At 42.2% G+C, this 24466-nt stretch overlaps 1 protein-coding gene across 2 annotated transcripts in view; it reads left to right on the forward strand.

Moving 5' to 3' along the window:
* cped1 (cadherin-like and PC-esterase domain containing 1) overlaps window positions 1-21363 on the forward strand; it is a 278983-nt gene extending 257620 nt beyond the window's left edge. Inside the window, exons 21-22 of one of the 2 annotated variants that reach the window (XM_041216372.1) lie at window positions 18523-18669; window positions 20356-21363. In XM_041216372.1, the coding sequence (XP_041072306.1) occupies window positions 18523-18669; window positions 20356-20589 (381 nt within the window). In that variant the 3' untranslated portion in view covers window positions 20590-21363. The remainder of the gene's footprint in view (window positions 1-18522; window positions 18670-20355) is intronic. The other variant, XM_041216373.1, reaches the window with a different exon arrangement.
* The last annotated feature ends 3103 nt before the right edge of the window (window positions 21364-24466 follow it).

Genomic DNA, 24466 nt, shown 5'->3' on the forward strand with positions numbered 1-24466 from the left:
TTTATTTCTATGGCATTTGCATTACATTAAAATTCTGATGGTTTCCTAAAATGAAACAGAAATTCAGATCAATCTTTAAAGCTTATTTTCTTAAAATTCATGAGCAGGAATAATTTTTTTAAGGTTGTTCCTTAAAAGGAATATTAAGATTTTATGCATAACATGTAACGGGAAGTACCAAAGATACATGAAAATGTAATAAAGCTGAAGAATTTTAAAACATTCACTTTGTGAAGTTCACTGAGTCACTCACCTCACTTCTGGTCCTTTTGTATAGATGCCACCTCCCCCTGACAGAAATAAACATACCAGCAGACAAAATGCCTCCCTTAACAGTGCCTGACAGAACAAAATAGATAGACATCAGGAGATAACATTTTTGAGTTTATTCTTTTCCATGACCAGAAAATATACATCTTACACAGTTGACATTTAATTTAAGTGAATGATTCTAATATTATAGATCAGTGCTGCCAGAACTCCTAAAATCTAGAAATGTAAGTTGGCAACATGAGTATACACCTGCTAAGCTGAGTCAAACCATATGTATTGTAGTCATGCTTTCTAGTAACTGTTGCACAGCATTGCAAATGCAACTGCTGTTGCCTAGAGCCTCTCTTACTGCAAGACATGTAACATCAGTCTACCTTCATGTTTCCCTTGTTCTTGCAGCAGTTATATATTTTTTATGATTAGCTACCAACTCCCAAAATATGTTCGCCCTTGGCCTGCTGCATTGTTCCAGTGAAGCTCAACGCAAACTTGGAGGAACAGCACCTCATCTTCTGACTATGCAATTTACAGCCTGCCGGACTTAACATTGAGTTCAACAACTTCAGATCATGAACTCTCCCCTCCATCCCCACCCCCATTCCGATCCCTCTTTTTCCAGTATTTTTTTTAAATATATTTATCTTTTCCCGCCTATTTCCATTATTTTTAAATGTATTTCCATCCATTGTTTCATCTCCACCTTTTAGCCTATTTCGATCCCCTCCCCCCCACCCCACCCCCACTAGGGCTATCTGTTACTTGCTCGTCCTGCTTTCTACCTTTAAAGTCACCATTAGCACATTTCTTAGCTAATATCACCACCATTAACATCCTTTTGTCCTTTGGCAATCTCTTCTTTGCCTCCACGTATCATTGGCCCTCTACCCAGCTCTACCTGTCCCACCCCCCTCAACCAGCTTATATTTCACCTCATTTCTATATTCCCTCAGTTCTGATGAAGAGTCATACGGACTCGAAACGTTAACTGTGTTCCTCTCCACAGATGCTGGCAGACCTGCTGAGTTTTTCCAGCTATTTTTGTTTTTGTTTCAGATTTCCAGCATCCACAATACTTTGCTTTTCTCCCAAAATATGTTCACAGATCAAGGAAAAGCTGCATACTCATTGTTACATTAAGTTGAGTAGGGCATAGTCTATTCACCAAAGCTTGTGTTTACCAAAGCACTTACATGTGGAGGCATGATTTCCAGAATATCATTGTATCACGTACAGAGTAAGTACATTTCCGGCACAATGCTTCAAAAGATTGGCTGCCATCATGAGGCATACTATCTCAGCAATTGGTGGTGGTGGTGGGTGGTGCTGGGAAACTTCTGTCCACCACTCCAGGATCCCAACCTACTTTCCTGTGTTGTAGATCATCCACTATACACAAAAAGTTCCTGGTGGCATTCCTGCTGCTAAAGGGTTACGTGTCATTTCCTACCTGTGAAATCCTGATGGTTCTGCAGTTAAAGGTTTAGAAGCATACATGTAGGATTTGGCTCTGACTTAGGTCTACAAGAGAAAGCAAGTGCGACCAGAATGGAGGAAGCAGAGACTGCTACAAAGCTCTCTCCCTCCATTGGGAAAATTCAGGGTCAATACCATTGGCTCCTAGCACCTAACACCAGCTTCCCTATAGTGGCACCAGGAAGCAACAGTGTGTGGGGAAAATCAAGGGAAATACTCCTGGAACCTGGGACCACTGATACTTCCATATTTTGGGCTGGGAAGGAGTGGCTAGTGGAAATCCTGGCAGTAGTGGAGAGACAGGTAGTTTGGGTGAGGTGATGGGTATGCCTTACTGCTCATATTTTCAAGGATTCTCAACTGTAAGTTTACTCAATTTTAGGTTGGATCATGGAAGATAACCTGGCTCCTTGCTTTATATCACTTAAAATCTATTCATTGCTTAGTTACATGAGAAGATCTAACATTAAGCCCACTTAATAGTTAGATGATGCAATTGTCGGATGCAAGGGGCTGAATCCTCTGGACTTTCAATATTTTCGGGTGTCAGGATCATTTTCAAGTCCCGAGCCTGTTCACTACAGCTGCGTGAGTTCAGGAGGATTTTATGGGAGGTGGCCAATTAAGAACCCTCCTCCAGGATGGGCATCCAATTAGGGATGGCTGGCAGGTTAAGGATGTGGAAGGGCCAATCAAGTTGCGAGATGCGAAGGAGGCCAGCAGCCCCTTCACTGTGGCTGCAGTGGGAGTGCAGTTACAGTGACCGAGACGCAACAGGATGCTGTGAGAGGAAAGGGAGATGGAGGTTAAAGGCACTGGAAGACTTTTCTTCGACCCTATCACCATCAATCGCAGCAACCTTCATGAGCGACTGTTAGAAAGGCAGGCCTGTGCCTGGGTATGATTGCAGCCTTTCTGTTTTCAGCAAGTAAAGGTGAGATCGCATGCAACTGTCAAGCAGCTGGGACCTCCCACTACTCACTTGCCTTCTGTGGGCTGCCCAGTTCTTCACACTGTGGTGGTCCCAGTCGTCTCTGGGAAGATTGGAAGTCCTATGAAAATCACTATTGATTACCTCCTCAATTCCCGCTGCTGCCTGGCAAATTGGTGTCACTGCTCTGAAACTGCCACCAATGAAAAGTGCGAGGAGATAGGCATATTATCCTGGTCCCCACATCTCCGAACCTGCCTCCAAGGTGCTGAGAAAATTCCTCCCAATGTGTTTGTGCTTAATGTTATGCATTATACTATAGACCCACCCCACAAGGAAGCCATTATGTGAGTATGGTTACTGCAATTGTTCCTGAAGAGTTCATCTCAACATTACAGGATCTTTAGTTCATTTATTTTACTTTTGAAGTTACTGGTGCCTAAATCCATTAACATTTTTTGGAGGCCGGAGTCTGGTTGAAGCTTATCTGAGTTTTGTTGTGCATACAAATCAAAGAGGCCTCTATATCAGGCAGGTCGCCTTTGTGGTGTCCTGCTGTCCATGCTTTACAGTCTTAAACTACCATTTTCAATTCAAGTTTGCAGTCTGTCAAAAGCCTTCAAATGATCAATAGGTGGTATAACATAACAAATGATACACTAGCTGATCAAATGGAATAGTAAATTATTAAGTTTACCTGTCACTCTATTTGCACTTCATTGTTACACAGTTCATTCATAAGTGTAGTTTTAAGTGTTTCAGTGACAAAGGGCATCTTTGTATTAGCCATTAGGTAATTTAATTTAGGCCACAAGGAAAATTATATTTCCCAGCCTATTATAGGTGTAAACTAAAAGTTCTCTCTGCAAGATTTTCTATTAACACAGGATGCATTATATTGCATGACGTAAAAAATTCTTTTACTTTGTTTTAAAGAGGTTAATGGCATTTCCATGGCATTGTTCTGCTACTTGCAATTATGCATCTGGCTCATTAGGGGACTGATATTTACAGGGTCTTTTTGGTTGAATAAGTAAATACAGAGGGAGGCATTATGTATCAAATAGGCTGCTTAATGCAGGTAGACTATATTTTATGAAGGAAGCAAAATCGGGATCGTGTCACCTATGGCTTGGGTGAATCTACACTGACAGTGAGGAAGGCAATTTGGCAAGACCAGTCTTTCTTCCTAATTTTAACGGATTTCTTTGTGCATGAGAAATGTCAGCTGGGTGTCTGGCTAGCAGCATGATTGCCTGGAGGGGTGGGGCGGTGCAGAAAATCCAGAAGGCAGCAGAACTTGGCTTGCTTCTGAAAGGAAGTGAAGTTTCCTTCTGGCTAATCTTTTGCTTCCAATAGAAGTACAGTGAGTAGTAACAGAAAAGTCAACTGGGTTGCCTAATAAAAAACAAAGGTTCTTTACTTACATGGGACAAGCAGGCACAAATGCCACCTTAGACACAGCTGTGGCTCTTGCTTGCCAATGTTCAGTGGAACCCACATGGTTGGAGGTGGGGGGTGGGGGTGTAGTTGGGGTGGAAGAGGAGGGGCTGTTGGAGAAGGATCCAGCCAGGTCCCACTCAACCATGACCATGTGCCTCTTGGAACCACCAGATCTGGGCCATCATTTGTCTTGAAGGCGGCAGACAGACATTCCTTGCTCCATTCAAAGCCTTCATTAGAGGAACTATTTGGGTCTCATATATACTCTACCACTTCCATTTATTCCTTTTCATTTGTGATGGGTGCGCCATTCAGTGTCTTCCCCCTCAGTATACTCTCCTCAAATTGGGATGGTTCTCATGCCAGGAGGAGTATGTGATGCAACCTGCTGTGAAGTTCTCAGAATGTGGTTGCCATCAACTGTCACTGTCTCATCTCAGAAAGGCTTTATAGAAAGAGAAATAATGGAATACATTCTAAGAGAGAGAAGATAATGCATGCTACTATTAATGTATAGCTCGTTGTTACTAAGCAAATCAAGTGAGTCGCTAAAGAAGAATATTGGCTGCGTGGTAACCGAATAACTCCAGATCAAAAATGTCTAGCATCATTTCTTCAAATCAGTTTTCTAATGGGTAATCCTCCACCTGAGTATACCTGTTTACCATGGCCAGGAGTAATATTATCTTGAAAACAAAACATCCAAAAGTTAGATATTGGAAGGCCACACAGTTATCCAACCCCATGGTCAGTACACATCCTTCCTGGTACACATTCTAATAAGTCAGGCATTTCATTGCTGGTAGCAATGTTGGTTCTCAGCACACCATTCAAAATTTGAATTTCAGTAAGCATTGTTCATATGCCCTCCAAAAAGTGTGTGCTATGTCTTCTCTATAATGAATGTGCAGAAAAGAAAAAATGTTGTTTCCATGTTTTACATGTTACCTCCTTGAGAGTGCTGTGGCTTACAATTTTGGTTTGGGCCATGAGGTCAGAGGTGCACCATTACACATTCTCCTCTAGTCCTTGCAAGATTTTCAGTAGAGTCTCAAAAGATATCATGAAAGCCTTTTGCTCCCTTCAAAAGGCTGTCCCAAAAGTAAAATTCAAATGTGGGTTTGATTATACTGACACTCTTAATACCACAAAACTTTTCCTTTTTTTGTTCCCTTGGAGTTGGGAGGCTCCATTCTTTCTGTTTGCAACCCCCATCCAAGCAGCTTTGATCTCCATATTGCACACCACCACTGGAGCCTTGCCAAATCAATTCATCTGATCGTACATTGTATTCATTAGCAATGAAACCAAAATCCAAAAAAGTATAACATTTGTAGCTATAGAATATAGCTTAAGATTTATGGTGCAGGCATTAGTCAATTTATTTTAACTGAGTTAAAATTTTTCCTTAAAGTGAACCAAAGAATGTCATATGACCATTTTAAAATTTATCTGCTATTATTGCCAGCTGTAATTTCTAGGCTGGTACAATTCATTAAGTTACAAAACCTTTTTTAATTGCAATAGAACTCAGTAAGTTATGTAAAGATCTGAAAGTTTGACTTAGAATCAATATCATAAAGCCAGAAAGATTAGCAGTTATTTAATTTTCTTAACAATTAAATGTCTGTTTCTTACAATATTGATGTTCAAAGCAGACCGGCTCATTAATCTTATAAATTGGTAGTGATGAACACTTTATCAAGTGGCTAGGAAGTTGGTCACCTGAATGAAGCTAATTCTGATCATAATTCATATTCTAAATTCTAATTCATTCTAAAGATAAATAAATACCGGCAAACCTGAGTGATTGATTGAAAATATACATATCCTTGTACATAAATGTACAACAGAACAAAATGTCCCAAAGGTTTAATAAAAAATATTTGTAACACTGTGTTTTGTTTCAATTCATGCAAACACTTAACAGCTGTTTGTGCCAGCAGCGTCCAAGAACCAATCTTCATTTTCTTTATAGGCTAGCTGTGTTGGAAAGAGCATGGTATGGAGTATTAGAGATTTCTGCCTTTGAAGTTATTGGCACAAATTTTAAGAATCCAACAGCAATGATAATTATTTTCATAAGTAATTACTGCGGGTCTTTAGAAAATCTATATGTAATTAAATATTACCATACGGGATTAATACACAGACCAAGATAATAACTTAGGCTGTGTTTCAAAGAATGGTACGTTCAATCAGTCACATTTAAGTTTGTGTTGTAGATTTGAATGAAGATGGCCTTACAGCCCATTTGATCTCAACCTTCCAGAAAACCAACTATATTGCCTTCCCATTTTTTTAGCTTTTATGCACACCTCAATAGGCCACACTGGATTGCCAACCTAGGATCTAAGTTCAATTATTTGTGAGAGACTCAGGCCGATAAACTCCTAAGACAAACAGTGCTATGAAATTACTGTATTGTACTCAATCTCAGCTGTGTCTCAGTGGAAGAATGCCAAAAAGAGGCCAGTCATTTCCAGACTATTCTCTGTGCTTCTCTGACACTTCAGACCAGTACTGCCAAAGGCTTAAGGAGCAGGTTGGCTGCTTACCCTTTTTGCTTAGCTAATGAAGATTCCAAAAGGCCAGGAGAAAACAGGAAGCAAAATATAAACAGAAAAAAATGACATTGCATCTTTACAAAAAATGAATTAACTTTTTAAAAAACTGAAATGTTTGTTGAATCTATTGGAGCTTAATGTCGCTAGATCAGCATTAAAATATCTTTTCAATAATTACAAAATTTAATTTATTAACTAAAATATGCTTGCAGTAATCAATAACTACTGCAAGCATATTTATGTTCCACAATAAGCCACCTTTGCTTAGAACCAATCACTTTACTATTATGCCTTCCTTCAAAATTACAGTCACAGCTACTACTTTCTCAATATAAGGCATCTGGGGCAGATTTCCGGTTGGCGAGCGAGGGCAGGGCCCGCTCACCGACACATAAAATGACGCGGGGATACGTCGGGCATGCATCCGACTCGGTTGCGCGCCCACCAAACTGTCAACGGCCTACTAAGGCCATTAAAAAACTATATTAACATGATTGATGGACCTGCCCGTCCATCCTTAAGGTTGGCAGGCAGGCCTGGAGCAGGCAGCCTTTGGAAAAAACATGAAACCTCATCCACAGGTGGGATGAGGTTTCATGAGGGTATTTACATTTTTATTAAATGTTTAAATAAAAGTTATGGACATGTCCCAACTCATGTGACAATGTCATATGAGGAGACATGACTGGGAAATTTTTTAATGACCTTTATTGAAAGTTTTAAATTGGAGCCGATCTCCCTGAGGCAGCACTTTGCCTCAGGGAGGTCTGTGCACTCCACGCAAAAGAGCCTTAATTGGCCCACCCACTTAAAATAGCAGCGCACCCCTGACCAAGGGCACCAATCGGATGCCTGCCCGCCTGTACTCACTCCCGCACTTCCCCCCAGTGGGGGGAAAATGTTGCCCCTATACTCTTTGCTTTCATCGAAAAGCAGGTCTACAAAATGTTTTGTATCAATGAAAGTTAATACCAACTCCTGTAATGCTGAAGGCACTTCTGGCCAAGCCTTTATCATAGTGTTGTGACTTAAGGCAATGTCACTGAATCCTTGGCATTTAATTTTTGTCATTGTGTGTTGTTTTTAATGTGTCATTGCAAGTAGCCTAACTGTATATGTAATTCTGCATGTTAGTTCTATATTAATTTGACACTGGAGTATTTGCCATTGGAGCTGGATGATAATTTCCCAGCAGCCAGCTACAGAGAATATTGGTCTCCAGATCACCCTCTTAGAGAAAAATGCTAACAGAGAAGAAAAGAAGAAAGGGAGAATATTGGGGCGTAATTTTACAGCTCTGGGTCGTGGTAATTTCGGAATACCCCAAAGATGTGCTCCCCCCACCGACACTTCCGACACCCCCCCTGACTGCCCCCAATCCCCATGGGATTCCCTGACACCCACACAACCCGCTGACAGCCCCCTGATCCCTCACAGGACTTCCCAACTGCCCACCACCCCCCAACCCGACTATCCTCTCCCCTCACTGACCACATGACCCCCCCCGACTACCTGAACACCGCCTCCCACTGACCACCTCTAACTACCTGAACCCCTCCTAGCGACCACCTGACCCTGACCCCTGAATCCTACCCACTTACCTTACAAGCGTACCCTCTCCCCAGCTTCTCAAAGTGGCTGAATCTTTAAAATTAACTGTTTTACAGCAGTTAGTACCGTAAAAAAATGGGTCGTGGCTTCCTTACCTCCGACTCAGCTGCCCTTGACTCAAGGTCTTGGGAATCTGCTGCCCTTGGCCCAAGTTGGAAGTTGGATGGGAAAGGAGCAGCTTCATTTCCAGGTAAGTAAATAAGGGCAGGGGTGGCAATCCGACTGATTGCAACTCCACAGAAGTTATGGGCCAATATATCCTTGTTTAAAACCTGGATTGTTATTAATAGTCATTTGGTAGTACAGAACTTGAGTACTGCTGAAAAAAAGGGACATGTCTAAGCTTTTCGTCTTTCATCAGGACAGTTACAAGGATATCAATATAAGGGGGAAAACAACAATTCATGCTATATGTGAAGAGAGTACTGATCAGCTGGCAGGTGGTGTTGCCATGGAGAATGCACCATTGATGGTGACTGACAGTTAAATGCCAAGCATTGTTTGAAATTTAAACCAGGGAGCTTGACCCTGATTGGTCAAGTCATTGCCCTGAGGAATGAGTCAGCGAATAGCCATCACTTATCCTCAATGTCCAAGAATATGCTGACAATTTAAAATGGTCAGTCAGGCTCACAATGTGGCACATTTGCATATACTGGAAGCTACATATATTAATACACATGGCCCTGTTCTTTGCAGACAGAAAGAACATGTACACACATTCAGCCTGTTTCAGCTGAATAAAATAAGTGATAGCCATTCGCTGACTCATTCCTCAGGGCAATGCCTTGACCATTCGAGGTCAAATTGCCTGGTTTAAATTTCAAACAATGCTTGGTAGTTAACTGTCAGTCACCACCAGTGGTGCATTCTTCATGGCAACGCTACTTGCCAACCAATCAGCACTCTCTTCACATCTAGTATAAATTGTTGTTTTCCCCCTTATATTGGTATTCTTGAGTGTCCTGATGAGTGCAAAACAAAAAGCTTGGATTGTTATTTGTAGAGCAAGAAGATATTTCGTCATTATTTGTTTTCCTTTGAGAAAAATAGGAAAAATCTCTCATAACTTACAACCTAAATTTAAACCCTAATTTCACTAGCTGGAGCAAACTATCATTAGACAATCACAGTGTATCTATTTCCAAAGCAGTAAATAAGCCATTTTACCAATGGTGTTGATAAATATATAACTAAAATGGTCCATTACAAAAATATGTTTGGAAGAAAGTTATTAGAAGAAAGAATTGCAATGTTATGCAAATTACATTTGGCCTAAATGGCCTAGCAAGTCACTCATATCAAAGGCAATTAGGGATAGGCAACAAATTCTGGCCTTGCCATCACTGCCCACATCTCATGAAAGAATAAATAAAAAAATAGAATAAATAAAAAATATTGTACATGAAACAACAATAAAGAGAATGGGCAATAAATTGAGTTATGGAGCACCATTTTTTAGCTGTTACATGACCACATAAGACTCAAAAATGGGGCTCAGTTTGCAGGTGCACTTCCAAGAAGGGCATAGGATGCTAAAGGGGTTTGCATGTGCATGTGCTGAACAAACGCCAACACCACGCAAAGCAATGAGATGATGAAGTGAATGAGTGTGCAATGCTGATTTGAAGCCACCTTTTGATTGTCTCAGTAATCCAACTGATCTGTTGCATAAAAGATTATTGAACTGCTTTGATGCCCAGAGTCACCGTGCCAACAGCCTGACTTGGAAATATGTCACTATTCCTTCACTGTCGCTAGGTCAAAATCCTGGAACTCCCTCCCTAATAGCACTGTTACCTACACCATGTGGGCTGCAGCGATTCAAGAAGGCAGCTCACCACTAACTTCTCAAGGGAAATTAGTGTTGGGCAATAAATGCTGGCCTAGCCAGTGATGCCCACAACCCATGAATGAATAAAAAAAAGTCTGAGCTTGCAAGGCAGCAGTTTGAGCTTTCAATGCAGCACTCAAACCTTTGATGGAAGTTGTTTGTGTTGCAATGGAAATTGTGACATCAATCATCAGACAGTGCATCACTACATCATGGTGAGTTCCACAAGTGTGCTGATGAAAGACCACATGTTCCATGTTGGAAAGAATTAGCTCTTTTTGTGAAAAGCCCTGTGCCAAGTTGGAGCTGAATTCCATTCTTGAAATTGGGCACAGACTTTCCAATTCAGCAAGAATTTAATTGTGTACGTCCATCAGCCTGGCCCATTGAAGTCCTTGTCTGACTCCTCTGCAACAGAGCTAGTGTGCTTTCTCCAGCAAGCTGGAACCTGAGCTATCCTTTACCCCAGCCCTTGCTCCTGCACACTTGACCCTAGTGCCTCACTATGTACAGAACCTTCCTCTACGCTAGACTTTAAAATATGCATGCTATCATTCTCTGAAAAGATTTCTGTGATTTCTCATTATCCTCTGTCAAACCCAAGAAGCTGACACTCTTTTAGAGATCTGCTGTCTGGTGTGGTTTCCACGGGCCTGGATTTTCACTCCCAAGGCAGGTGTGCGGAGTTGGGAAAATTCCCAGCTTGGCATACTGTTATGGGCTTGACTTTCCAGACAGGTTTCTCATTAGAAACATCAAACTTTATTTACAGGCTGCAGCAGCAGTTACATGCTTCCATCAAGCTCCACAGGTAGAAGAAGACCTCCCACTCTAAGGTTCCCCATGCTTAGAGCTGATTCATTCACATTGTCATATGATACCATACAACACAATAAGTCTTAAAGCTGCAGTTACTACATTCCTTAAAGCTACAATTACTATATTCTTCCCCCTTTAAATTTTTTTGTACAGTTTGTATTTACAAGGACATCTACCTTCATGACAATACAAATATAAATATACATGGGTCATGGAATTATAAGTTCATTCTCTTAGGTTTCCTGATCTGGGTGGAATGTCGTAGCTCCACTACTTTCAAATCTCTTACAGGATCCACATTACCTGGAACCACAGCAACATCATGTACCTTTTTAGGCACAGGCAGTTCAGTGTTATCTACTCTGACAGAAACATCTGGTATGTTTATTCTTGGTTGAACAACTTCAACAGGGACCGTAGGTTCTTCAATGGCTACAGGCGGAATATCATTTTGTTGGGGTATCTCCCTTCTTCTCAGATGATCTGCGTTTGGGGGTGATCCAGCCCTCCATTTCTATGTGGTATGACAAGGATCCGGTCACAGGAGTTATTACACCAGGTAACCAACTTGATCTACCACTGAAGTTTCATATGTATACTGCTTCACCTACAGTAAATTCTCACTCACGACTGTGCAAATCATGAGTTGCTTTTTGATTCCCTTGGCTTTCCTCCACCTTCCCCTCAAAATTAGGAATTATCAGGCTTAATTCGTTTGAAGGTGTTGCTTCGTAAATAACTCTGAAAATGTTGAACCTGTAGTAGTGGGGGTGGGGGTTGATCATTGTCTTCTCTTAACCATCTTCCATCTTGTCTTCTGTCTACCACAGAGTTTAGTCTTGTCCTTCATTTTTACTTCACAGTCGGCCAGACTTCTCTCAGGCAAAACCTCAACTTCAGAGGTTGAGCTACCCATGGCTTCATCACCCACTTGCATTTGGAAACTTCCACAACTTATCCTTCTAATGCCTCTTTTGTTTCCTCAGCTGATTCTTCAGCTCTTCTGTCTCTTTCTTGTATCTGTTGGCTTCCTCCTGGAACCTTGAACATTGCTGCGCATTCTCTGCCAATTGGTTCTTCAGTCTGTTCAGAGTGGCATTAAATTCTTTCTGCTTCTTCTGTAATTTTCCAAAGGTACAAACTTTGACCTGAGGGATCCTTGTAGTGTGTGAAGGTCCTTCAACAGGTTTTCCTTTTCTTTGTGGAGCTCACTTGCTTCATCTTGAATTCTGTAATTCAATAGAGTCTCCTTTGGTCTCTTCTGTTGTTCTTCTACGCTGCTGTTTAAGACAGTCTTCATTTCCTCAGATTTCTGAATGGCTACCCACTCCTTTCACATCCTGTTAAGGTCCTTTGACTCTCCAGGCTCATTCTGAAGTACCTTGCCTTGTTCCTTTTCCAACTCAGGAACTCTTCCTGCTTCCTTTCGAAATTTTGCTGGCCAATCAAGGTTAATTTCCCTCAACCAATTGCGACCTAGAGGCTTGGTCCTTTGCCTTCTACTACCATTACTGGGAGTTGTGGTATTTGATGTTTATAATAAACAGGTACAGCAGTAATACCCTTCACTGGATAGCTTCGCCAGTACAAGTTTTCAATTTGGCTTAAGTCTGCTCAAAATTCAATTGTTGAGTACTTTTGTTTCAGTATTTGAAGGTGTGCTCTCCCACTACAATGGTTGAAACATCAGTGTCCACTTCCATCATTAAAGGTTTTCCATTTACTTGCAGAGTAACAGTGATTGGCTCTGTCTTCCTTACTTTTACATTAAATAGGTAGTAAATATCAGAATTGGTGATTTCAGGTTCTTCCACATTATGTACTTTGATTAACTTAGTTTGCTGTCTCAATCTTGCTTTACAATGCTTCAGTATGTGCTCTCTTTTATGGCAAAAATGGCAAGTTTCAGGAGTACGATTGCTCCCACATTGGTAACAATTCATTTTCAGATTTGCTGCTGAGCTGTTTCCTGTATTTATTTTAAATTTTCGGGTAGCGGGGACTGTCTCCTGCTTTGCTGCAGGGTCCTGGCTTCTCACGCCACACCTGGCTGTCTGTTCCCGCCCCAACTGGAAACGGCGTCATTTTGTGCACCTTGTATAGCTGTGCGTCCCGTTCAGTGCTTCTCATCACGAGTGCTATTTCCAATTATTTTTTTGAATGACATCATCTTGCACATTGCAGACCAAATGATCTTTGAGCATATCGCTTAGGGTCTCCCTGAAATCACACTGTTCAGACAGTTGTTTCAATTTCACCACGTATGTAGCAATGTTCTCCCCCAAGGCTCTAACCCTCAAATTAAACTTGAACCTCTGCATGGTGACTGAGGGTTTAGGTTGAAAGTGTCCCTTAATGAAGTCTACCACTGAAGGTCTTTGAATTGGGGGCATTTGGAGCCATCAAAATTTGGATTAACTTATAGGTTTTACTCCTGCAAATGCTTAGGAGAATTGCTCTCCTCTTTTCCTCCCACGGTATTTTGTTTGCCTAGAAATAGAACCCGAGGTGTTCTACATATTGACACCAATCCTCTATGGATGGTTCGAAGGAGTAAATCCTGCCAAAATGCGGCATATCTGGTGAGTATATATTCCTTTTCCTCTGTTTAAACAAGAGACTCACTGTCGCTGGGCGAGGGACAATGTCAGACCCGATTTATCCTCGCCGCCAGTTTGTTATGGACTTGCTTTTCCAGACAGGTTTCTCATTAGAAACATCGAACTTTATTTACAGACTGCAGCAGCAGTTACATGCTTCCATCAAGCTCCACAACCAGAAGAAGAATTCCCACTCTTAGAGCTAATTCATTCACACTGTCATGTGATACTATACAACTCAGTAAGTCTTAAAGCTACAGTCACTACATTCCTTAAAGCTACAATTACTACACATACCTAGTGGGATTTTCCAGTTCCACCAACAGCGGGAATTATCCAAAGTGGGACGGAAAATCTGACGCTTAGCCAAAGGTCCGTGGCAGGCAGGACTGGAAAATCCCAGCCCCTGTTTCCGGAGAAACATCCCTGAACATCTGGATTTTTGTTCTGGGGCGGGGTCAGGTGCGTGCTGGAGTCAGGCCTGCCCACCCTGCAAACAGTTTGCAGGCTCCACAGGGGCTGTCGAGTGCAGAGGCGGCCTGTTTAAAAGGCCCACTTTGTCCCAGTTGTAATGAAAGAGTTAGGTACTCTGGAGTCTGTTTGAACTCAGCACTGAGTTCAAATAGCCTGGCTGGGTTCGGGTTTCCCCAGTTTGAAATAACATCCTGCCCCCTTCCCTTCTCCCAGTGAAAATAGGATCTGTCAGAAGTGGGAGCAGGGCTTCCGGTTCCAGTGTCCAAGTGTTATTTTGGCTAAGGCGCAGACCACTGTGAATTGTACACCTCCACTGCCATCTGCTTTCATGGGCCACCCTTTGTCCCTGTTCTACTACAATATAACCAACCATAGCTGCTACATTCATGCACTCTCACCACAAACACCAGTGCATTACTAATTTCTACCACTGCTGTGATGATACTTTGAAATCTTCACCTTCATTAAAGTCGGTAACCAACAAGGCTGGCCTAAAGTGTAATATTTTTAAAAATCAACAACATTTTTTGTTACTTCTTTCATGGGATGTGAGCATTGCTGGCAAAGCCAACATTTATTGCCCAACCCTAATGGCTCTTGAGAAGGTGTTGGTGAGCCACTTTCTTCAACCGCCACGGTCCATGTAGTGTAGTTACACCTACAGTGCTGTTAGGAAGGGAGTCCCAGGATTTTGATCTAGCGACAGTGAGGGAACAACAGTTAGTTCCTAGTCAGGATGGTGTGTGGCGTGAAGGGGAAATTGCAGGCGGTGGTGTTCCCATGTTCTGCTGCTCTTGTCCTTCTAGTTGGTAGAGGTTAAGGGTTTGAAAGGTGATTTCAAAGCAGCATTGGTGAGTTGCTGCAGTTCATCTTGTATATAGTATACACTACCACCGACACATGGTGGCAGCAGAGAGAGTGCATGTTTAAGTTGGTGGAAGGGGTGTCAATCAAGCGAACTGCTTTGTCCTGGGTGGTGTTGAGCTTCATCCGGGCAAGTGGAGTGAATTCTATCACAACCCTGACTTGTGCCTTGTAGATGGTGGACATGATTTGGGGAGTCAGGAGGTGAGTTACTCACCTCGGAATTTCTGCTGTGGTAGCCACATTATTTATATGGCTGGTCCAGTTCAGTTTCTGGTCAGTGGTAACCCCCAGAATGTTGATAGTGAATGTCAAGAGAAGATGATTAGGTTCTCTTCTCATTGGAAATGGTCATTGCTTGGCACTTGTATGGCACAAATGTTACTAGCATTTGAACACGGACTGCTTCAACATTCGAGGAGTTGTGAATGAATATTGTGTAATCATGATGGAGGGAAGGTCATTGATGAAGCAGCTGAAGATGGCTGGGCCTTGGACACTATCCTGAGGTAGCAATTTCCTGGGACTGAGATGACTGGCCTCCAACAACCACAACCATCTTCCATTGTGCTGGGTATGATTCCAACCAGTGGAGAGTTTTCCCCCTGATACCCATTGACTTCAATTTTACCAGGGCTCATTGATGCCACATGCAGTCAAATGCTGCCTTGATGTCAAGGGCAGTCACTCTCACTTCACCTCTTGCATTCAGTTCTTTTGTCCATATTTGAACCAAGGCTGTAATTAGGTCAGGAACTGAGCGGCCCTGGCCGAACCCAAACTGAGCGTCAGTGAGCAGGTTATTGTCTTCAGGACTTAGCCAGTTCAGTCAGTAGTGGTGCTGCCGAGACACTCTTAAAGATGGACATTGAAGTCCCCCACCCGGAGCATGTTCTGTGCCCTTGAAACCCTCAGTGCTTCTTCCAAGTGATGTTCAACATGGAGGAGTACTGATTCATCAGCTGAAAGAAAATGGTAGGAGTTTCCTTGCCCTTGTTTGATCTGCTGCCATCAGACTTCATGGGATCCAGTGTCAATGTTGAGAGCTTCCAGGGCAACTCCCTCCCAATTGTATGCCACAGTGTCACCACTTCTGTTGGCTCTGTCCTGCCAGTGGACTTGACTAGTCTGAGGGACAGCTCCCCCCAGTTTTGACACGTGGCCTGAGGTTAGTAAGGACACTGCAGGATCAACAGGGTGGGGTATGTTGTTGTCATTTCCAGTGCCTGAGTTGGTTGTCCATCAGGTGATGCATCCGGATTTATTCCTTTTTGACTTTTCTGTTTGGTACAACTGTGTGCCTTGCTAGACCATTTTAAAAGGCAGTTAAGAGTCTGGAGTCACATCTAGGCCAGACCAGGTAACGAAAGTCTAGCTTTCAATTCCAGATTTAGTAATTAATTGGATTTAAACATAATTGGATGAGATTTGAACCCTTGTCCCCAAGGCATTAGCCTGGGTCTCTGGATCACTCATCCAGTGACATTACCACTAAGCAACTATCTATCCATCAGTTCATCAGTATAGACTCACAGACAGCAGCAGAGACTTCCTGCATCAGTTTTCTTTCACTTTTATAGCAGCACTAAACATTGATGGATAGTTTTATTAACACATGCTGTTTGTTTATATTTTCATTTTATGTCTATATTTCACTAAAATTGTCAAATAGAAGAAAATATGATCCTTTATATGAAACAATGGAACCAAAACTGAAGTTTCTCATGCTTTTCTGAGGATGTACAAACTCCCTAAGTCCAAGATAGCAGATATATTACAACACTGTAGAAAAAGTGGAGACAACCATGAAGAAACCCTTAAGTACTGTCTCAACACATTTGTAGTACTACATACTTTGCATATGCCACTTGGTCATTTTATAAGTTAATGAATACTCTTTCTAAAGCTAATGGAATTAGGCCTTGGGTATAATTTCAGGAGATTAAATATTTAACTGCTGTGTGATGGTCTCAAAGTTGCATTGGAGATATGGCAACAGGTGTGATAAATGGAAACACTAATGGATTTGATTTACAGTCCAGTTAACTACATTGCTTTTTCATATAGCAAAACCCTTGGTTTACCTTAAGGCTTTTAACATGAGTAAGACATGCAAGTATCCTGTATTGTAAGACAAGTTAAAATGTGAAGTACTGCTGCTTTTGGCATCATACATCTCAGGAGACTTCACAAACTAAGCTTTTCCTCCTTTGGAGAATAAACACCAACATTAACTGGCAGGGCCAAACTGCCTGTTTCCATGTTGTAATTTCTAGGAAATTCAGTGCAAGAAAATACAGTACGCTAGGGATATCCCTGTGGCCAGTTATGATGGAGGCAAGCAGAACTTTCAACAGCCTTACTGCTCTTCTTACAATGCCACCCTTGTACAGATGGAATAGCATTTCCAATAGCATCCAGGCACATAATTTTTTCCTGATAATCTGATATATACATGGATACTCCATTAATATTTGAACACAAAAAACAGCAATAAGTGGATGGTGCACTTAGACCATGCATCTGAAGATATATACCAAAGGCTCACTTTAGGTTTGCCCTCATCTGCTCAGTGTGCTATGGTCATGAATCAGGCATCTTGATACAGCTCACTGGTCGTGGCCCTGGAAAATTAGACCAGTCTTGATGTGGAATTGACCTGCAGTTAAGTCCTGGGGCGGAGCGTGGGGAGGGGGGGGGAGGGGGGGTGGGGTGGTGAATGGGAAGTGAAAGAGCAAGACCATGCTGTTAGTGGCCTACAGTACTACTCTGTCCTGGAGCCAGGAGGAACACTCTTGCTTCTCTGCTCCACATTAACACAAATGAAAATTAGTTTTACTTCTCTTTCCATTGATGGCCACAAGCCATTATAGACCCAGGAAAACTCAGTGGAGCATTCAATGCACATTTAGTAGCAGGGTACTAAATCAAGCATTGTGTCACTGATTAGCATATTCAAGGGTTGCCCTTTTAGAAGGGCAGCCTGGGAACTTCTGGGGGAGATCTCTCATACCCGGAAATTTGTCCCCAAACCTTAACCCAAGAACAGACATATGGGGCCAATTCCACCCTTCCCTCCTTCAATGGTTAGTAGAGGTGGTGAAGATCATTATACACTAGAGTTTCATAACATAGCTCGAGTTCAGAACTAAGGCTGTCCTTCCAAAGGGCACTAGGACAATGTCTTACAAATTAAAGAACACATTTACTTTTGGGTGCCAGGATCTGATCTTCAAGCAGAACTGACTTACTTCTCCACATGATAGCAAATTACAAAACTACTCAACCTACAAAGTATTTATACAACTGGTTTAAAATTGCAGCAGTCTGGAATCACTTTCATTCTGTGAATCAGTGAGTTGTGCAGAGGGTGCCAATCCTGAGACCCCAGCATTTCAAAAAGGTCCACCAACTTCTTAGGGCATCCAGCAGTGGGCAATAAAGTGGGCCTTGTCAATGTTGCCCACATTCTGAGAACAAATGAAAGCATCTATATAGGTCACTAAAAGAGAGTTTTAAACTAATCCCAGGCTGGTCTACTATATCAGTTACCAGGCTGCATTTTAGCTAATACGCTGGAGACATGAAACATCTAATATGATTTTCATATGCTTGACATTTTTGTTATTATAGAATGAAGTACAAAATTTGTGGAAAGAAAATGCAGAAATACTTTCTCAAGCAAAGGCCTATGGTTATGATGTTATTGATACATTTAGTATCACTATGGGACGCTATAAAGAATTTCTTCAGGGAAAGTGTGCATGTCATTTTCATGAGGTAACTAAACTTGCTTTTTTCAGAAGTGTTTCTCTTGAGGCTTTCTTGGAATTAAAATGTTACACTGACATTTTAAGTTCATTTATCTTGCTAAATTACAGGGCTTTAATTTACAGCTAGGTTTATGTATTTGCTTTAACTGTTTTATTAAGCAAAGATAAAAAACATAGTTTGTTTAAGTAAAACTCATTTAGATGCTTTTAAGTTTGCAAATATTGTAGCACCGCCAACAATATATTTTTCCAGTTATATGTAAAAATTAGCAAATGTGTGTTTACATACTGCTATTCAACGAGTATAAATGTCCTGTGCTGAGCCTATTCAAATCCATCTATCCTACAGTTGAGGTGAGTTTTGTCAGTGCTTTTAAAGGCTGTTGGATAAAATGCATTGCTGCATCTCAGGGTGAAGTTTAAAAAAAATTGGCCCTGAACTTCCTCATTGTCTTAAGCACTTACAACATTATTACATTGTTATTTTACTGAAAAGGTCAAGGAAATTTGTATTTTCGCACATTTGGTTGCATTTATGCATTTATTGTGCTAAATGCAAATTTCCTCAATCTTTATAACCATGCAAATCTTAAACCCATCACCACTTGAGAGTTCATCTGCGTTGCTGCACTGTTAAAGTCTGCAAAAGTTTTTGGGTTTAAGCTCCTCCTGATATTGGTGTAATTTTTAGGCCCAAAAAAAGGTCAATTAGCTCGCCCAAGCACTTCAACAAAAGTAATTGAGGAGTTGGTGGGCTGATTAGTGCATAAACCTCTCCTATTTATTACAGGCTTCAAGGGAAGGTTCCCTTCACATTTGTTTAACCACTCACAACTGAACTTCAGTTTGTGGTAGTGCTTTCCACTTCCCAAAAATTGATTGGGGGGACTTCTCCCACCTCCAAGCCCACTCTCAAATCAACTTCAGACATGGGATGGCTTTTCCCTGGACAAACAACTCTATACCATCATAGTAGAGGCAATGTTGCAGTAGCAGCATGTCCAGGCCAAGAGAATCAACCAGCTTAGCGGAGGCCAGCGAATCAACAACGTGTGTACAAACCACACTGATCCTATGAGGACTCGTCTGCAGAGCTGTACATTTGACAACCGTGTCTCTGCATAGATGCCAGTAGACAACTTAATTATGAAAATTTGCAGTTTTTTGCCCCTGGGGATTAAGAGATATCAAAAGAGCATATGATAAGCTTAGGAAAGAGGTCAAAAAATAATTAGTATGGCAAAGAAGAAATATGAAATTTAAATAAGGAAGAATATAAAAAGAAACAGTAAAGTAACAAAATGAGAATTAAGAGATAGGTCCACAAAGTGATGAGCAATACAATCTCAAAGAAGACACTGCTGAAACGGCAGGGATATGGAATAGATAATTCTGCTTCAGTTTCAATGAAAAGGCTAACAAGGATGAAATGACAGCAGTAGAAGCAGAGAGACATTGCAACAGTTAAAAGCCAAAGACCTAGAGCTATCTGATTAAATATTTTAAATCCAAGCAGAAGGGTCATTGATGCCAGAATAATATGTTCCAGATTTGACTGGTTCAAATAAAAAAATGCATTACTTTGACTGTAGAATTGAAAAAGTCTTGACCAGATACAATTTGAATCTCATCTTGAATAAATGCTCTTTTGCGAATATACAAATTAACTGTGCTTTTAACTCTTTATTTTTAGGTAGATAAATTTGAATTTTCCCAATCAACAATACGTAGAAAAATAAGACACTCAACCTATTCCTTTGCAGGAGAGGACAACTCAAGTCATAACAAGCAGTCAGTGGTACAAGACTTATTATCTGTTTTCAAATCACACTATCATGTCCATGGTCCAATAAACCAGGCTTATTCAGAAATTTTCCTCAGCAGAGTCTGTGTGAACAGATTGCATATTATGACCACTCAGCTATAAAAAATGGACTTTTTTTTTACAGTTTTAAGATTTACTGCTTCCCTGGAGATCAGTACAAAATACCACACGGCGTGTATTGCATTTCTCTCTGATTGGCTACGAATGCTACCATCAAAGACATGTGACACGTTTTAAACCTTTATGAAATCAATATGTGCCCCTGCAAATTTGAGGCTTCAGAATGGCAGATGGAAAGCCAGAAAATTGATGTGACTCGCTGTCTGGCCGGATGAATTGCATAAACAGCTGTAGCCGAAACAAAGTCTTTTGCAGAAGATTACGCACACAAGAGACTTGAAGTCCTTAAGGAAGCTACTTAATCCTTTCTGTGCAATATTCATTCACTTTCTGCACTATTTTTGCCAAATCAATATAATGCTGTATTTCGGAATAGCTTTTATTTTTGTATGTATTATTCACTAGAAATCACATTCCCCAGCTATTGCTGGGGATATCGAATTATATATACCTCACATTGTTTGTATTTATGTTGCCTTTATTTTTGGCCTGCAAAAAATAGTTTAGAAAACTGTATTCTCAAATGTCTTAAAACTTTTTACACACAGAGACGTTTTATGTTTACAAAATTCTAATATTTTTGTACATCTACTTTTAATACTGTTTTTCTATATATTTTTATTTTTTCTATGGAAGTTGATAGTGTTTAAGGACGTGACACTACAGGAGACAATTTTTTTTATCATTTGTGAATGCATTAATTATCACTGTATTTGGAAAATAGGAATAAAGAGTATAATTTGTTTTTAAAAAGCATCATTCAGTCGCATTGTGGGTTGTCTTTCTTTTTATCTTGAATCTTTTTACATAACTAAAAATATCTAAGCACACGTAAAAAATCTAAGCACATGTTATAATAAACTAGTAGATCTCCCTGACATTCTAATGGTGAATTAAAGGATATGTTGTTTTATAACAATTGGAGTATTTATGCCATTCAGGGTATATTGTGAGTGCCATTAAATTACAGTGACTTCAACTTCTATCTCTATTAAATGAAATTCTCAGATTATTCCTTTATCTGTGCATTTATTTTTTATTCCATACCATTTTAAATTCTGAACCTACATTATAGACCAGTAAGTGGTATATACTGTATTTAGTTGTATTAGTATTGGGTAGGTTGACTACATGTGGGATCAACCCAGTGCTTGGCAGTGGTGCAGTCCTGAGGCAGAATTTTTCGCTTGGCGGGTAGGCGTGCGTCCCAACTGCTCGAGTGTGAAATAAAATGCATTGATGTCGGCCGAGCAATATTTCGCTAGGCAGGCGTGCAAGGGAGATGGAGGCAGAACCTACTATTAATTAAGAGGTCAGTTAAGGCCCTTGACACACCAATTATCTCCGAGTTTACGTAGCCCGTGCAAATTTTCGGCCATCGCACGGGCAAAATGGGCAGGCCACAATTTGTGAAAGCTCATCCATGGGTGGAATAAGAAGCGTCAGCAGCATTGTCAATGTGAGTTGTGAGGAGTTTTGGAGATCATGTGCTGCTGGTTGCTTTTGTGAACTGGACAGCTTCATCTCGCTTTGGAGCTGCATTCTGAGCATTTCTAGGCTTCATTTCTTGACTCATTGTTGTCTTCCAGATCCCTGGAGGATTTACACCATGTGGGCACTTCCAGGTATCAGACAGTCTTCCATAACCCCGGTAATGGGGATTGTGGTCTCTGCTAGAGGCATCTCCTTTGAGGAGGAAGAGAGGGGCAGAAGGGAGAGGAGGCCAGGTGCCCCAGTGCGGCTTCCGGGGGAATGACCTGTGGGAGGAGAGGCGCAGGCACAAAGGGAGCAGGGCCAGCAGCAATTCAAGGGGGAAGGAGCCACAGAAAATGCCACTATCCTGCTGCCAGGATTTACTGGCGGTGATGCAGCTACCTCAATATGTCAGTGGTGCAATGCCAAAGGAAGCTCCGTCTCTCAAGGGAGACAGTCACCTCCACTTGTCAGATGATTGGGCCTGAGATCAGCTCCGACTGTGTTGGTGGTCACCCTGTGCCAGTGGCTCTGAAGGTCACAGTGGCCCTCAACTTCTATGCCACCGGCTCTTTCCAGGGTTCATTGGGAGATCTGTCTGGATTATCCCAAATCAGATGTCCACATCTGCGTCAAGCTGGTGACAGAAGCTTTGTTCAGGTGTGCATTGACTTTCATTCATTTCTGTACGGATGAGGCCAACCAGGCTGAGCGAGCCAGAGGCTTTGCAGAGATTGCTGGGTTCCCCTGCATCCAAGTTGCCATCGACAGCACACACATGGTCATCAGGGCACCGGCAGGTGAGCCGGGTGCCTTTGTCAACAGGAAGGGATTCCACTTGATGAACATCCAGATAGTGTGTGATCACAAGATGCAGATCCTGCAAGTCTGTGCAAGGTACCCTGGAAGGTCCCATGACACTTAAATCCTGAGGCACTCCCAGGTGCTGAGGCTCCTCAGTGTTCCAGCCTGACTGGATGGATGGCTGCTGGGTGACAAGGGCTATCCCCTCAAAAGGTGGCTCATGACGCCTCTCCACCATCCAAGAACAGAGGCCAAGCAGCATTACAACAGGAGCCACGCCTCCACAAAGGCGATTGTAGCGAGAACCATAGGTCTTCTCAAGGTGCGCTTCCGATGCCTGGACCGTTCAGGGGGCGCACTGCAATACCCCTCAGAGTGCGTGTCACTGATAGTGGTTGCATGCTACGCTCTGCACAATCTGGCACTGGAAAGGGGGGACCCAGAGAAGGAAGGGGATGTTGATGCAGCTGCACAGGCAACAGGTGATGAGTCCAGTAGTGAATCCAAGGACGAGTACGTTGAGGAGAACACTGAGGGCATGGACGCTGACCTGGGTAATCTCCAGGGAGGCAGGGACATCTGGGACGCTTTGATCCAACACTTCTTCAGCTAGATTACCAAATAAGAACCACCACCACATGCCAGGGCTGCGGCTCCATACTCAATCCCAGGGAGGACCATTTCCTTGGCCAGCAACATACACTCTGTGCCTGTGCAATAAAGTTTCAAGAGACACAAGTCCATCATTGCATAACAGCCTTCCCCACCTACTGAACAAATGAAGCTTATAGAGGTCAACAGCAAAAAATAAAATCTCATTTAATTGTGCATGTGAAATGGAGTTGAAATAAATATTAACCGGTGTGGCTTATCACACCATTAAAAATGTTAAAGCAAAATGGGGAACAAAATATCACCCGTGATAAGTCCATCTTGTGCTTAAGGTGCTTTACATTTACGTTTGTGGGTGCTACGTCTAGGTGCTCTCCCCTCACTGGAACCGGCATTGGAGGCAGCCTGCTGACTCTGCTGTCCTTTTGGCCTTGATGACCTTGGCAGTTATCCTCTGGCCCGTGGAGCCTGTGAAGGCCCCGCCTGGGAGGGAGTTGCCGCAGCCTCATCAGATGCCAAGGTCACTGGCAGAGGGCTGGAGGAGCTGCTGGCATCATTTGGAGCACCCTGAGAGGAGCCTGCAGAGACACCAAGCAGCTCATGCATCAACGTGTGGTCGCATTGGACCTCCCTGCTCACCAATGATGGATGGGCACCTAGCTGGGATACTGGGTTCTCAATCCATCTCCCACATTGACACTGACCAGCTGAGGTCATTGCCGGTGTGAGGGCTTGCAGGTCCGAGTGCATCCCCAGGGACCCCTGATTGTGTTCCTGGAGCAGCCTCTCCATGAGAGTCACCACTCTCTCCATGGAAGAGGCATTGCGCTCAGCCATGAGGATCAACACAGTGATCATGCTCAGGGACTCCTCCACAGCGGACACCATGGCATGCATTCCCTCATGTATCTCCACCAGATCATCCCGCACATCCTGCTGGACAGCCAGCATCTGCTGCCTAATGGGAGAC

The sequence above is a fragment of the Carcharodon carcharias genome, chromosome 21 (assembly GCF_017639515.1).
Source record: "Carcharodon carcharias isolate sCarCar2 chromosome 21, sCarCar2.pri, whole genome shotgun sequence".
NCBI classification, from domain to species: domain Eukaryota; kingdom Metazoa; phylum Chordata; class Chondrichthyes; order Lamniformes; family Lamnidae; genus Carcharodon; species Carcharodon carcharias.